At 32.0% G+C, this 15,263-nt stretch overlaps 1 protein-coding gene across 5 annotated transcripts in view; it reads right to left on the bottom strand.

Annotated features, from left to right (window-relative positions):
* LOC117113905 (afadin-like) overlaps positions 1-15,263 on the bottom strand; it is a 56,635-nt gene that overhangs the window by 11,820 nt on the left and 29,552 nt on the right. For 3 of the 5 annotated variants that reach the window (XM_033257404.1, XM_033257407.1, XM_033257409.1), the window contains 12 exons: positions 12,616-12,739; positions 12,060-12,194; positions 10,303-10,409; positions 8,720-8,923; positions 5,180-5,266; positions 4,309-4,408; positions 3,738-3,943; positions 3,352-3,595; positions 3,049-3,138; positions 2,638-2,903; positions 1,862-2,204; positions 1,501-1,583 (listed from right to left, as the gene is read on the bottom strand). In XM_033257404.1, the coding sequence (XP_033113295.1) occupies positions 1,501-1,583; positions 1,862-2,204; positions 2,638-2,903; positions 3,049-3,138; positions 3,352-3,595; positions 3,738-3,943; positions 4,309-4,408; positions 5,180-5,266; positions 8,720-8,923; positions 10,303-10,409; positions 12,060-12,194; positions 12,616-12,739 (1,989 nt within the window). The remainder of the gene's footprint in view (positions 1-1,500; positions 1,584-1,861; positions 2,205-2,637; positions 2,904-3,048; positions 3,139-3,351; positions 3,596-3,737; positions 3,944-4,308; positions 4,409-5,179; positions 5,267-8,719; positions 8,924-10,302; positions 10,410-12,059; positions 12,195-12,615; positions 12,740-15,263) is intronic. The other 2 variants (XM_033257405.1, XM_033257408.1) reach the window with 2 other exon arrangements.

Raw genomic sequence — 15,263 nt, 5'->3', positions numbered from 1 at the left:
TGCATGTGATTTTCAATTGTGTAACATTTCTACAAAGTTCAACATGCTCGATTTTTGCAATCATTTATTCAAGATTCCAAAACAGTTTTTAAAATACTTTGTAACAACCCACATTGTTCATCATTGTCCATGTTGTGGATCAGCTAGTAAACTGGTAAAAAACAAGGAATATCACTGGATGTTGAATGATTGAATGTCGCATGTTAATCAAGGTGACAGACATTCTACAAACGGCAATCAAAATGCTTTATGTATAAAACTTGGGCACATAAAATACAGCATCTAACAGGAGCTATGGCCTGTATAGCAGAAAATGGTTAATGAAGAACATAGGATATTGCAATTTTTAAAAGAAATAGAAGGATGAATATGGGTTGGACATATGACATGTACACATAGAACTGCAACTAACAAGTTTTTGTCAGTGAGTATCTGTAATCTGAGTTGGAAAGTTTTTTTTTTAAAAGTTCTATTTCAGTATAAACCAACCTACATTATAATAGGCAGTCAGAAGATAGCAGCTTTAAGGCTATCTTACACATAAAGATAATTAATTACCCATACATGGCTCATTTATCTGTTCATTAATTTGTCAATAATAATGATTGCTTTGATTTATTAGAGCCAATATCATTAGATAACTAATTATACCCTAATGGGCAATCAGTTTTTAAACTATTTAGTTTTCGTGCAGTCTTTTTGTCTGCAATGACGACTTCTTCAACTCTACACAAATATAAGACCAAGCATACACAATGAGACAGTTATTTATTAGCATCTATTTTAAGACAATTCAAAGAAGAATACATATGAGTTTTTTTGAGTTTTAAATATATTATAATTTTCCATTATCTCATGAATATTGATGATTAATGTTGATACAGAATTTATTATATGTTCACTTACTTATTAATTATTTAATAATTTGCATTATTTATTTGTTCAATTACTTATTCATTCATCTACTTATTCATGTAAAAACTATGCAGATATTCATCCCAGATGGCTACAGAAAAGTGTTGAAACTGAATAATAGGTATTACTATTAGTGCTTAAGTCAGAAGCCTACATTTCATAGTCTTTGAGTTTGTACTAAGAGCAACTTTCAATTCAAACCCCACTCTGACAAATGCATAGACTGAATACATCATTACATCATCCAACACTAGTGCAACAGTGCTCTTCAAAAGTTCTGCTAACACTAAACAGCAGTTGTTAGGTGATGCATTGTTCTTAACACTACACTCTCTAACAAGTGCTTTTCTTTGTGCTATCAAAACCAAGAACTGTTCACAGTCTTGGCAAAGACGTAATGAAGTGTTTCATCCATTAGCTAAGCAACATCTTCCAAAGTGATTACAATGATAGAGTGAGAATATTTCACAGGTGAGTGAACTATTGAATTGAATAAAAGGATTACAAATGAACTATAAATGTAACTGACACCATTCCTCACCCGAGGTTATATTATAAAGCGAAGATATTGATGCAACAACATACCTCTCCCCCTGGTGATCCACTCCTCCTCAGGTGAATGGTCCAGTCTCCTGTACTAGAATGCTGTGGTGTCAAGCGGCACAGGCCTAGATCAAATACAAATAAAAAATGATCATATCAAATATCGCATATCTAAAAATTACTAAGATATATACAATATTTTGACACTTGATGAAGTCACTTATGAAGAACAATCAATCTATTCTGGTGAGATCATTTTTCATTTATATATTAGACCATTAAAAACTAAAAACACAAGAATTGATGAAAATTACAAATAATGGTATAATTATTCAGAAGAATAGTCACTAGACTGGAATCACACCTTTAGAATACTAAATAACATATCATAAAGTACACATACCACCCTTGCAGAGAGGAGCCAGTTCTTCCTGCAATCCATTGGGAATCCCACGTATGATGTCACATGAATAGCCATCCTCCGGCAGCAGGAATGGCAGCATTGGATCAGGATCCTCATTCAGCTGGACTGGACGTCCATCATTTCTGCTGAGGTCATCTGCCGTGTTCACTGCAACACGGACAACCCTCTCGATGAGATCCTGCGACATCTTTCTTTCTCCGTAACTGGGGATGTAGTTCTGGAGCAGGGCCTGTAACTGGAGGGAGTTTAGTTTGAAGCATTTGGAACTGATGGCAGCTAGGTCATCGTCTGTACTCTTAGGTGACTGCAGAAGATTGGAAGCCTAAAGATAAACATATACAGACATCAGATAAAGCAAAATTTCAATGAAGCTTGGAAAGACGATATATTTTTTAAAAATTTTTAAAAAATTTTTTTTATTTAAATTTATTTTTATTTTTAAAAAAATTTTTTAACATTTTTTTTTTTAATTTTAAAATTTTTTAAAATTTTTGTTTTTTTAACATTTTTTTTTATTTTTTTAAATTTTTTAAATTTTTATTTTAAGTTTTTGATAATTATATTTGAGTGGAGTGAACTAATTGGTGTCAATAATATCAATAATGGTCTTATATGAATAATAATCATTTTCCTAAATGAAAAGTAAACTAAATGATTGACTGACTGACTAAAAAACTAAATTCATTTTAAAAAGAACAAATGATTTCAAATAAAGATTAAAGAGAGATTTTGTAAAATTAAGCAATTGCCCTTACTTGTATAACCCTGCTTAGATGGCATTCTGCCGCCAGTTCTAGACCCTGTTTCTCGGCCCAGGCCTCAATTCTACCCAGACGCCGTCTGATCCGCATGCCCCAATCCCTCGTGCACAAACGCAACTGAGTTTCCATAACCATAGCATTGAACAACCACATGTTTATATAGTGGAATAACTGAGAGAAGAACTGAATGGTGAGGGCAGCATTTACGCGACAGCGACGTATCAATGTCATCGCAGAAGACAGAGTCTGAACCACATCTCCTGTAAGGGATGGTAAGACAATAATATATTTACTTTCAAATCCAACTTAGCATCAATTAAAATAACAATTTGAGTTTAACATTTCATAACTTTTAGAAGCATATCATTGAATTCTTTATTTTATTTAATGTATTAATAAACTAACCCAAGGTTGGTCTAGGTCCATAGTTTCCCCTTCCTTGGTTGAACCGATGAGCACTCCTTCCCCAGCTATCCGTGCTACGAAGATCATCATCTACAACATAGTAAATACTAATTAATGTGATGAAGTTTACTTCTGCAGGATAAGAGTGAGGGGTAGAGGGGGAGTAAAAATTTTATGGAGAGGTAAACAATGGGACAAACTGAAAAACATTTGTGGTGTAGGGAGAGGGGGAAATGCCAGTTAACACATCTCAAGGAAAGGGGTTATGTTTAAGCAGAATAAAGGGCCAGAAGGTGTACATACCTGTTGACATATCTCTCTCGACATCTGCTTCGTCACTTGGATCTAAGAACGCATTCATGACTGCGTTAAGTTCGCCGTGCAGACACTTGACAAGTAGTTTAAAGGATTCCTGCACTGCACCGGACAGGATATCCTGTGCATCCTGGGATAGCCCTCCCATGTCTTTGTCATGTTTGATGAAGTGAAGAAGCTCAGAGGCATTAGCCAACCAAAAAGCCAGTGCGCCAGCATTATTGTAACTATCCTGGAGATGGATAATGTGTAAGACAGTAAATAATAAAAATATGATAACTAATGGTAAGAATAATAAATTTTGGGAAAATAGATGGAAAATAAATCATTAAAAAAAACATGTTTAAATGAAAATAGTGAAAAATATGCAGTACCTGTACAGTTCTCTCAACAAGATCTGCCATTTTGTTCAAAAGTGCTGTTAGTTTCTGAGCACGCTCTGTGGGACCCATTTCTGGTCTGTAAAGCCTTGAAAGCCGGTAGCGCAATGCCATATACACACTGTAAGTTGGGCTGAGTTTAAATGGCATGGCTGCAGCATTTACTTCAGCAATAAGTGCTTCAAGGAAATCGTTCTCCGCTGTAAATTTGTATAAATCAAGAAATCATGTTAGCAAAGTTTGAGCATATAAAGTAAGATGCTGGTAGATACCGATACTAAATACATAATCATTCATTTTTATTATTATTATCATAAATCAAATTCGACCTATGTTAGGGTTGGAGTATCCATCACAAAAGTTCTTTAAAAGGAATACACATGCTAGTGTCTAACTAACTACCGTAGACTAAAAGAAACCACAACCTTGTGCAAACTACAGCAGTGTTTATGAGGCTTAAGCCTCATACTCTCACTACCATCTGTTAATTAGCAAGTGAGTCGCTGGTCATTTGGTAATAAACAAGGACTTGCAAGAAATGCAGCCAATAAACTGTATAACCTACCATTTTCCCTGAACTCCAGGATAGCAGGCAAACCATCATCAACCTGTCGTGGGATTGGCACCGGTGAGTTCACATCAGGCTGACCTCTGCCCTGTTGCTGCTAAAAACAACAAATAATAATAATTAGTGTAAAGTAGATGTCCTTGTGGCAGTATTTGGAACATTCTAAATATGAGTGGATATGAACACATTTATTTAATTATTCTTTCTCTATCCTGAAATTATTATTATTTTAATTATTTATTTTGGTGAACAATACATGCACCAAGGATTATCAATAGCGAATATATCACTGTCCTACTTGTAGGTGACAATCCCTTTCACAAGACATACACACACGATGCTTTACACAAACTAAATCTCAATTATAGGAGGTTTAGGGAGTGGATTCATTTTGGTCATGAGAAAAAGTCCTTCAACACTGACAGGAATTGAACCCAGGACTTAAGACATAATTAATAAAATAAAATGAAGAATGAAATTACAAACAGGACAGAGAAAGAATACACAGTTTTAAAGTTGTTCAATTCAAAGGTAAAGGAAAATTTAATTAAGTTTTGTCATTTCAATAGCATTTAAAATAACATTTTTGAAGGTAGATGTTGACATATCTTTAAGGCCAGTTTTAATGATTGGGGAGACATTCCATAATTTGGTTGATCTTTTACCTTGAGAAATTTTCCATTGGGTAATATTAATGTATGAGGCTTCATCCTGCATTGGCCAGTTATAGGATGGATAGCTCAGGATATTTAAATTTTAACATGGATAGCAGAATGAATGTGGACTTGCTGAAAGTATTACATACACCTCGGGAATGGCATTTCATTAGTAAATATTATTAAAGATTGAGTGAATGAAGGTTACTTACTCTGGTTGTCTCAATATTGCCATCCACGTCAAAGGTCGTCTCCACTGGTCTGGTAGGGGATCTTGGAGCATACGCATTAGACATATCCTGTTCAAACAAAAAAAAGGAATCACAAAACTTAATGAAAAATCAAACTTTTAACCAGAATATTCACAGTAGCAACTATGTTTTTGTGTAGAAATCTGAAATTGAGCCTCAATCAAGACTATGAACTCTCCATTAAAATCATAATTTTTTGTCTAATTGATCTTTTTTCCCTGAAAATTCCAAACCATGTATACTGGTAGAACTCTTCATGCATAAGTTTTCACAATACCATACAGAGCATAAATATAGAGATACGAGAAGGTAGCTCATCCTCATGCAACCTTGCTGGTCATATCAAGACAGAATATACCAACAATGAAAGCTTGTTACCAATTTACCACAAGTAAGTACAAACTGCTATATAACATTCAATATATAAACATAAATTTTGTATGGATTGAGCAATTATAGGGATGCATAGAATTTTTTTGTTTTTTTGTTTTTGTTAACTATATTTCAAATGATTTATAATGTGTAAATCTTATAATTCACAACAGTACGATTGCTATAGTAATTGCTTGGTTAATGACACTTACAGATATCTACAAAGTGGTAATTAAAAGTAATAAAACATGATTGTTGTAAATGATTTACAATAAGATTAACGTTTCAATAACTTGGTTAATGATGCTTATAATACAAATTAAAACATTATTTGTTGTAAATGTTGTATAATATAACGCAGATTTAAGTGGTATTTGTTGAAATTATACAAAAAATAGTACAGAACATATAGTATAAGTTAATATAAAGTATTTAGCAATATAATTTCTGATCTATATAATGCTGTATTATGTTAAAATGGCTTTGTAGTTCAAAAAGCAACCAAAATAGATACCATTTAAAAATAAGATTTTTATTAATACAAATATAAAATTATGAATAAAAGCCTTGAAAATAACTGAATTTAAAAGTTTTTAAAAATAATAAAGAATAACCAAAACTTATATACAAAATAATTTAGTTATAACAACAAAATGTAATTAATAATAGACATTATTAGTTTAATTTCTTTACGACTAGATCTATCTTCAAATATATAAAACTATAGGAATAATTTAAAGTTTCTATGTTCTTATAAGTGTTTTAAGATACCAAGACTCTGAGCAGTATATTAACTAGTACAGTAGAACCTTGTTTTTACGTACCCCAGTTATACGAACCCTCGGTTTTACACACGCCTCGTATCGACGATGACGTCATCAAAAACCCCGAAAATATTCAAAACAAACAGCCTTTTTCAGAGCAACCATAAGTAAAAAGACTATAACAATAAACTATAACAATAAACAAACCATAATGCAACGCATTTTCATTAAACAGCAACGTTGATTGAGTCTAATACCGGGTTGTTATATCTAAAACCACGTGAACTGAGTGAGATGAACAACTACCGATGGTGCTCAAAATAATTGCTTTCCTCCTTAGCTTTGTGTGGCAAACCATGGAAAAACTTGTCTGATCGAATTTTCTACACGAAGCTGAGTAGGCATAGTTTCGTACACGAACGCTAATTGGTTGGCTCGCCCAGTGCACATGGGTTTAGTTTGTCTCAACAGGCCCAGACAACACCACAGCTCTGTTGTTTAGAATAGGCATGAAGGGGAAGTTATAGCTTTGTCGTATAGGTAATCTTACAATATTTTCATTTTCTTTAGTTAAATAAAAGATATAAAGTGATGAATTAATACACTAGACACATGGTTTTATTTGAAAACTCTATTATGACATTGTAAAGTGATGAATAAAAACATTAAACACATTGTTTAATTTGTAGGCCTAGAGGCTAGGTCTAGCCTAGCTAGGTAACATCGTTCGTTCATACATACGTATACGTATATTGAGCGTTACGTATGTATTAGGTCAAAGGTTACAACAAATTTAACCCAACCTCTATTTTACGAATCCCCCGATTTACGTACACCCTCTGATCCCGTACCGTACGCAAAATCGAGGTTCTACTGTATAATGTTACTTAATGAAGATACTGTATTATAAGCTAATAACACAGATTAGATTATAAAAACAAGAGCCAAACAAAAATAACATTTGTTAAATTAGAAAACCCTCATTATAAGTACTAATTGCTGTTAGAATGGATAATATATTTGTATGACAATATGTATATAAAGACAGTGTTTATTAAGATAAGGGAAATTCAGATTGTATCACCAAACATGTAATACTCATTGTTAGGAGAGACAGTCTAAGTTGGACACAGGCTTCAGAATCAATCATGCATACCATTTTCACAAAAGCTTAAGAAATTTCTGAAAACGTTTTTTTTGTCAGGGCAAATGTCTGAATGACAGTCTATTGGACACAGCCTTCATGATTGATCATGCATGCCTCATTTTCCTAAGAGAATTTCTGAAAATGATCTTTTTTGTCAGGGGAGTGTTCAAACAACTGCCTGTCCAAGATGGATGCAACTCTCAGGATCATGCACATCACACTTTCTCAGAGCTCAGGGAGATTCTATATGACATTTTTTCAAAAAAAATTATTCTGTATTTCTGGAATTTTTTGGATTAATTTAGTTTAATTGCAATAGAAAACACATTACTAATTATCAATAGAGATGAATAGATTTATATTTATTTTCTACATGCACCTTCTTTTAACAATTTTAAAAAGAACAGCACAAGAAGGAGGAATGGACCAATTAGGATAATCAGACTGAAATACCAGGATACTTGGGCAGTCTGCAGGGGCTCATTGTATGCTATCACATAAGAACAAATAAAAACAGAAATAAGCTTAGCATTTATCTAATTAAACTTACATACATTCTCCAATGCGAATGATAGTACTACGGAAGCAAAAGATATTTAAGATCACATAAAACATGTTGCTTTGAAGGTTACTATTATGAAGTAACATATAACACTACTAGGTGTGTTACTGTGAAGGTCAAAGTGCACCCACACGCCACAGACCTGTATGCAAAATTTCATTTCTAAAAATAGAATTTTCAGTTTCAAAGCTTTCAAGTAGGAATTCTGTAATAATTTTAATATCGAGACCGAGATGAGTTTGACCACTACATTTGATTTGAATTGAAATGTTATATTTCTGAAATGAGTCCATTGGTAGTATTACAGTACTTAATAATTTAATAACTTGTTACAAATGGTTAAAAGGCATTGAAAGAACTGTTGCGTTAAATGGAAACTAGAATTTACGAAGTCATCATATCATAATTTTATTTTACTATCGTAATTTCATTTTTCTGGCCAAGATACAAAACTGACAATATTTACAATATCTGTACTATTAAAAATGTTATCAAAACAACTTTAGGGTTATCAATTGTTTTTCTGTTTCAGTTTCCAATAACGCAATACATTCTTCATAGATTTTCATATTCATTTAAAAGAACCACACCAATAGAAATATCATTAAACTTTCTTCCTGTAAAAATAAAACAAAGGAACAAAAAGAGAAACTTACAGGTTCTTCACGCTGTGGATCACAAAATCTGAAGGTATGCATCTTGCCAAATTGGATTACTGCTCCGTGTTGGATTATTGTTGTCTCAAATATCCGTTGCCTGTTAACGTACGTCTCTGCATCGCGGCTAGTTGGCGTGACTGTGATGACGCCCTCCATGTTTGCGATGACACAATGACGAGAAAGAATATGCTGCGAACATAACTACAAGAAGAAAAATGTTGAATTATTAAATTAAAGCATCTTAGAATGTAAAAATGTGAATGTTAAATTTTGTAAAATTGTATCAATTCAGCATTTGGCTGCCATGAACAATTTTTGATGTTTTTATGAATAAATATACCTTGAATAGTTGTGCAATGTACTACATTCTATTAGTCTATGTACTGTATGCATCACAGCCAATCAGATTGAGGGGATGTTCAGGATGTTTGCATATTAAATGGGTTTGTTCCAAACTGAATACAAGGAAATAACAATTGCCATTGGACAACATGAAAAGTTGCCGACAACTGTAAAGAAAAGAAAGCTTAAGTGGTATGCACATATAACCAGGCCTGACAAAGATCATCTTACAAGGTACATTTCCAAGGAAGGAGAAAAGGAAGACAGAGAAAAAGATAGAAGGACAACAGTGGACAGGATTGTCATTTGCCATATCCCAGAGGGTAGCCTATGACCACGACCAATGGCGGGAGAATGTCAAGACATCATCATTCTTGCCTCAAAAACCACACCAGGGGTTACGGTACTGAATGATGATGATGATGAATACATTCAAACCAATTTTCATGTCTTTGACTTCAAACTATCTACCTCATCTAGCTTAATATAATTGAAGTAAATATCAACTCAAATAAAATACAAATATTAATTGTTTAGTAATTATAATTTTGAAAATACAAAAAAAACATACAAGAGTACTTGTTAGTAACACTATGTAATTATGTTACATCACCAGGAGTTTGGCATGCAAGAATGATCTTTAGTTCTAAGAAGCTGATTTCATTATTAATCTGTTATAAAATAATAATCAACATGTAATCCATAATTAATCAGAACTTCATAACTGTCCTGTTATGCATCATTAGTTAGTGTTTCCATTGGATTTACAAGGCTAACAAAATATCATTGGTTTCACTAACTGCAATTGAGGAATTATCAATTCCAATGGTAATGCGATGCCATTACATGTAACTAATACATGTGTTCCAGGCGTTCAACAGCAGTGCATCTTTGATAGTAAGCACTGCATGCAATTATTATATATAGCATTTTCTTTTACTATTTGTCTAAGCCTAATTGAATAGGATGAAACGAAAACAATGAAGTGGCTTTTTGAAACATTATTGTAAAAAAGCTGACCCTAAATTTACATGACTTTGGGTCAGTGGATATGGTTAACACATCTTTTATTTTGACTTAATATTTTCAAGTATTCAGAGCAAAATAAACAGGAACCTAGCAGCAATAACGTTTAAGGTCAAAAGATCAACATTGACTATGCCCTATACCACTTGGAATGGACCAATTAGATGAGGATGTTGGTATCATGTGACTATGCGTACAATGTAGACACTCACCTGTAGGTAGTTCCCAGTTGACGGGACGGCACGTGCACTTCCGACTTCAGTTACGTCCATTTGAAGACGATGTCTCTTGGGCTTATAATCAATAACGTCTGTGCCATCTGAAATAACAACATTTAGAGCAACAATTTATAAATTTTGGCAAATAATGAATCATGTATTGATATTTATTCAATAATACAACATTGCTGAATAGTTGCTGGATTGAAACAGACAAAAATATATAAACATGTAAACCAGCAAGTGGCATTCCTCAAGAAAAACATATTTGCCATACACAACTATATGTCTGACATATTTGCCATACGCAACTATATGTCTGACATATTTGCCATACGCAACTATATGTCTGACATATTTTTTATGATTTTGTGTCAGTTCTTAGTCATGTTCTGATTTTATGTTTAAAGTATTCAATAAAAATAAGGTTGAAAGTACTAAAACAAATATAAATTATAACAAAAATAACAATATTTACTATACAAAAAAATTACGATTGTAGGTTAACATGCATTCAAGAATGCTGTATGATATTAAAGGGACTCTACAACATCGCACACGTTTTTATGTTTATAATCTTAATTATAAATATATCTACATTATATAACTAGACACACTGGCATAGTAGTTTACATTAAACTTTGTCAAGCAGGGTAACTACAAATCAGAGATGAATAATTAAGTGAATTCACTCAAGCTAACATCATCTTGCAATCAATATTGAAATAGAGTTGTCATCCCACTTAGAATGATTCCATCCAATTTTGAAGTGAATCTTACATTGAACTAAGTATGACTACGAATAAAAGAATTACCTCTACTAACATCAGATGACTAAAGCCAATTAGATGGTAAGTGGAATTTATAAGGAAAGAACACATCACTTAGGCTAAGTACTGTACAATATACATGAACAGTTGAGATTGAAATGAAAGTCATTAATTCAAAAAGGGAAATACAAGAAAATAAATGTGAAACATATTGTAAGCGATACTAGTACAGTTCACATTCATTATGTTGTAAGCACTCATACTTAGCTATGGATACATCTTCATTTGTCCTTTATGTTTGCCTAGAGTCTGATTGCCTACATGATATTTCTTTGTTTCTAAGCCAATGCCCTAAGTTTGATTACAATCAATATTAACTTTAACATATCTTTGTTTCCGAGGCAATTGATATGAATTTTAAGGTAATATTCAATTGGAAATTCATTCATACATTCAATAATAATTTTTCAATCTTCTCTAAATAAATACAGTTGTTCTTTGAAGACCATCAAATAACCAACCTTTCAATACTTTATTATTTTATTTTTAGGATGTTACTCAGTGGTTCCTTTATAATCCTCTACCTGTGCTTAGTGACTAAAGACAAACGTTTAAGCATATAATATGTAATATATTTCCTCCATGGTTTAAGTAAAACATCTAACGTTTGTTAGTTATCTAGTAAATATAACATTAATGATGTATTTAATAGCATTGTCTCTCTCTATGCCTCTTTATACTGTATATCATTTAGTTATTAACCTTAAAAATTATGAAAAATTAATATTTTTAATTCATATAAGATTGACTTACATGGTTCTTAGAAACTTTTGACAACATAACAATGTCAAATACTAATTTTGTTGGTCATTGATATTAGCAGAACTAATTAAATTAAATTAATTAAATTAGCAGAACTAATTAAAATCAGTCAGATGGTTAATTACATTGAATCTGAAATATGAAAAAAACTGACTCTACCTGGATTAAGCTCCAAGAAGTATGGCAGCCTGTCTTGTGGTATAGATGATCGACCCACATAGTTATCGTTATCTACCATCTTTTTTGCAATTGGATGATCGTCCTGCCGATTCTTCAGTTCAAACCTTAACTCTCCTGTATATGAATACACAAAAAACATCAAATTAAATATTTTTATCTGTGTATCGTAAGTGATATCATACGAAAGGCTGGATGCATGACATGGCCTGCCTAATAAGACAATATGTCCCATGAGGCTTTGCAAAACATCTTCAATACATTTTTTTTTATTGCTTCAGCTATTTACTGAGCACATATGCTTTCATTATTCTAATACTGCATGCTATTATTAGTGCTCCTCAGTCCCAATTTTTAAGATTTCAGATCTAATTGAAAAGGGGAAGCCATTTTAAAATTAAACAACTTTCATAAAAAAAAAAAAAAGAACAAAAATTGCAGTCACTCAGGAATAAAATCCTTAAAGAATTAAAAGAAAACTGTGGTTCATGTCACATTAAATATAAATTAAAATGTTTACACACACACACACACACACCTTGATCTGGTGGTTGCTTTATCACTGCTTCTAGAGGGCTCTCATCTGGCTTCATTACAGTTTCTTTACCCCATTCTCCCTTGTCTGCATATTCACTTGGGCTTGCTCCTGGGGGAACCGTTACCTGCCAAAGAAAGAAATATACAATTAATTTTCTATAATACAGAATGTTAAAAGACAACTAAATTTTAAAAATTTGATTATCCTAGTTAATGGAATCACATATAGGCATCAATAAATTAGGTGTACATACCACAGAGGTTTTGACATTAATATGGTGGAATTATGCACGAAAGATAACATTAACAATCAAAAACAAGAAAAAAAAATCATTTGGCAAAGCCATGCACATCATGCAAAAATAAAATCAAATCCAGGAAACTTAAACTTTGATAAATATAATGCAAAAATAACTCTTAGTATTATTAACTAAGAAAAACAAAGTATATGATTAATAAACACTAAAATTTTCATTCAGCAATATCAGAAATAAATTCAAAGCTTTTAACATTTTATTCATAATTCAAAAAACCAATATTAACACATTAATTAGTTATTATTCATATCAGAAACATCAGATATTTAATATTCATACTAGAAAAACAATATTCATCATTCATCATCATCAATTTACCATGCTCTTTATAATAATTCAGTAGTATTATATCAATTCATATTAAATATGATGAAAATAGGGCTAATTCTAAATGTCATCTATAGAGGAAGTGATCAATTTATTATTCAGAAAGCAAAGATGTAAGCAATATCAAATTGTATATAATAATTGAAGTAATGGCTTAGTTTTTTATAGATGAGATTACTATACATAATGGTTTGTCATGCGAATTTCAACTTGATAAAATCAATTAAAGGGGGAATAAAAAAAGAAGTTAAACATGAATATAGATATTTTATTTGAAAAATTAAAATACAAAAATGGCAAGGCAATATTAATCAATGTCCTCAGATTTGCATAGCACATAACAATACAATATTTGATAGCAGTGTCGTACCCTGATCAATAATAGCTTACTGCACAATGTAACATGACATTTCACTGTTTATATTGTAGACAGACAAATTCGTTTCTTAGTAGGTAAATATAGAAAATATATATATAAATATATGTAAATATAGTCCACAATGCACCATTTTAGCTACAGAGCATGCACAGTGTGTTGTGCCAATCTGTGGCTGGATGTTGAACTTTTATGCTGAGCTGTAGACATGTTACTACTGCATCATGGGCAACTGCTAAACTATTAACATTGTCAATAACACAACACCACCATCCCATTATGAGGCATGAAATAGAATTTAGCAAATAGTAAAAACATATCATATTTGAACAGAACCCTGTAATTTGAACAATCACCCTGGGGATTTCAACCCAGGACCTTGGAATCTGAAACTTAAATTCTGTGACTTGAACCCAGGATAATGAGACTTGAAGGACAAGCTTCTTAACTACCAAACAGTAAGTTCTGTTCATTGCAACATTTTTTTTTTTTTTTTAATGATGTGAGGCAGATACAATGGCATACTTAACAATGATAAAGCATACCATAGCTACAATACTGTCAATACAATTTATTTACACATTTCTAAGATTACATTTAATCTTCTGGAAAATAACATAACATAACATATAAAAACAACAAAAGCAATCATAACCAAAGTTGTCTAAATAGTGTGCTCTCCATTTCTATATGAACATCAACTTTTAAAACAGATATAAGCCTACATGTATTAAAAGTTTAAATCACAGAGAGGAAGATAAACTGGAATCTTATTCTTGATTGCTATATTGCAGGATGTTCTATGGCATATACTACACTATATTTATAATGAAATTATAATAACTTAAGCAAAAATATATATTTTTTAAGAATGAATTATAATAAGTCTCCAAGCCAAAATAATGCTAACATTATTCATTGTACTGTAATATGCAACAATGTTACATCAGCATGCATTGTATTTTTGATGCAAATAAGTTTTATTAAGAGACCAGTAAAGAACGGTTGGAATAATTGAGGTAAACAAGTAGTAAAATATGTAGATAATATGCATGCATTCGTCGAAACCAATACAGAATATCAAGATGCATATTATGTTATCACAATGGAAGTATAATAATTCATTCATTACTGGATAATACAATATGCTTATAGCTTATAGTTTCATTCATTTAAATAACTAAGCTTTTAACAGACTGCAGATGCTTTCTCTTTCTATTACTAAAGTCAGGCTTATATCAGATTTTTATTTCTGTCAGACTCAACAATGTTTAATCAGATGTTTCTTTGTATTTGATGAATTTATGTCTAGTGCGATTCCAAGCTGATCCTATGTAATGATGCCTTTGACGGCCTTGATGAAAATCCCTAATGACTGAGGTGATAAAGTGTTTCCATGGTTATGTAAAGTATAGCATTATTGTCTGGAATTGTATGCTTGTTTTTCAGGCATATTAAGAGGCAATGGGGTGAGGTGGTGTAGCAGTCCATAAAATGGAGCATGTAGTAATTACCAACAAAATTGGCAGCAGTCATTAACAAATGGGGCTTGGCAAAATCAGTAAGAATTTTTTGAACTCGGGACCATATAAGAACTCAATACACTATTTGAAAAGTGTAGGCGATTAT

The sequence above is a fragment of the Anneissia japonica genome, unplaced genomic scaffold (genome assembly GCF_011630105.1).
Source record: "Anneissia japonica isolate Jap-2015-1 unplaced genomic scaffold, ASM1163010v1 scaffold1417_len1240632_cov203, whole genome shotgun sequence".
NCBI lineage: Eukaryota > Metazoa > Echinodermata > Crinoidea > Comatulida > Comatulidae > Anneissia > Anneissia japonica.
The sequence above is the reverse complement of the archived record's forward strand: the minus strand, read 5'-3'. Positions and strand labels throughout refer to the sequence as shown.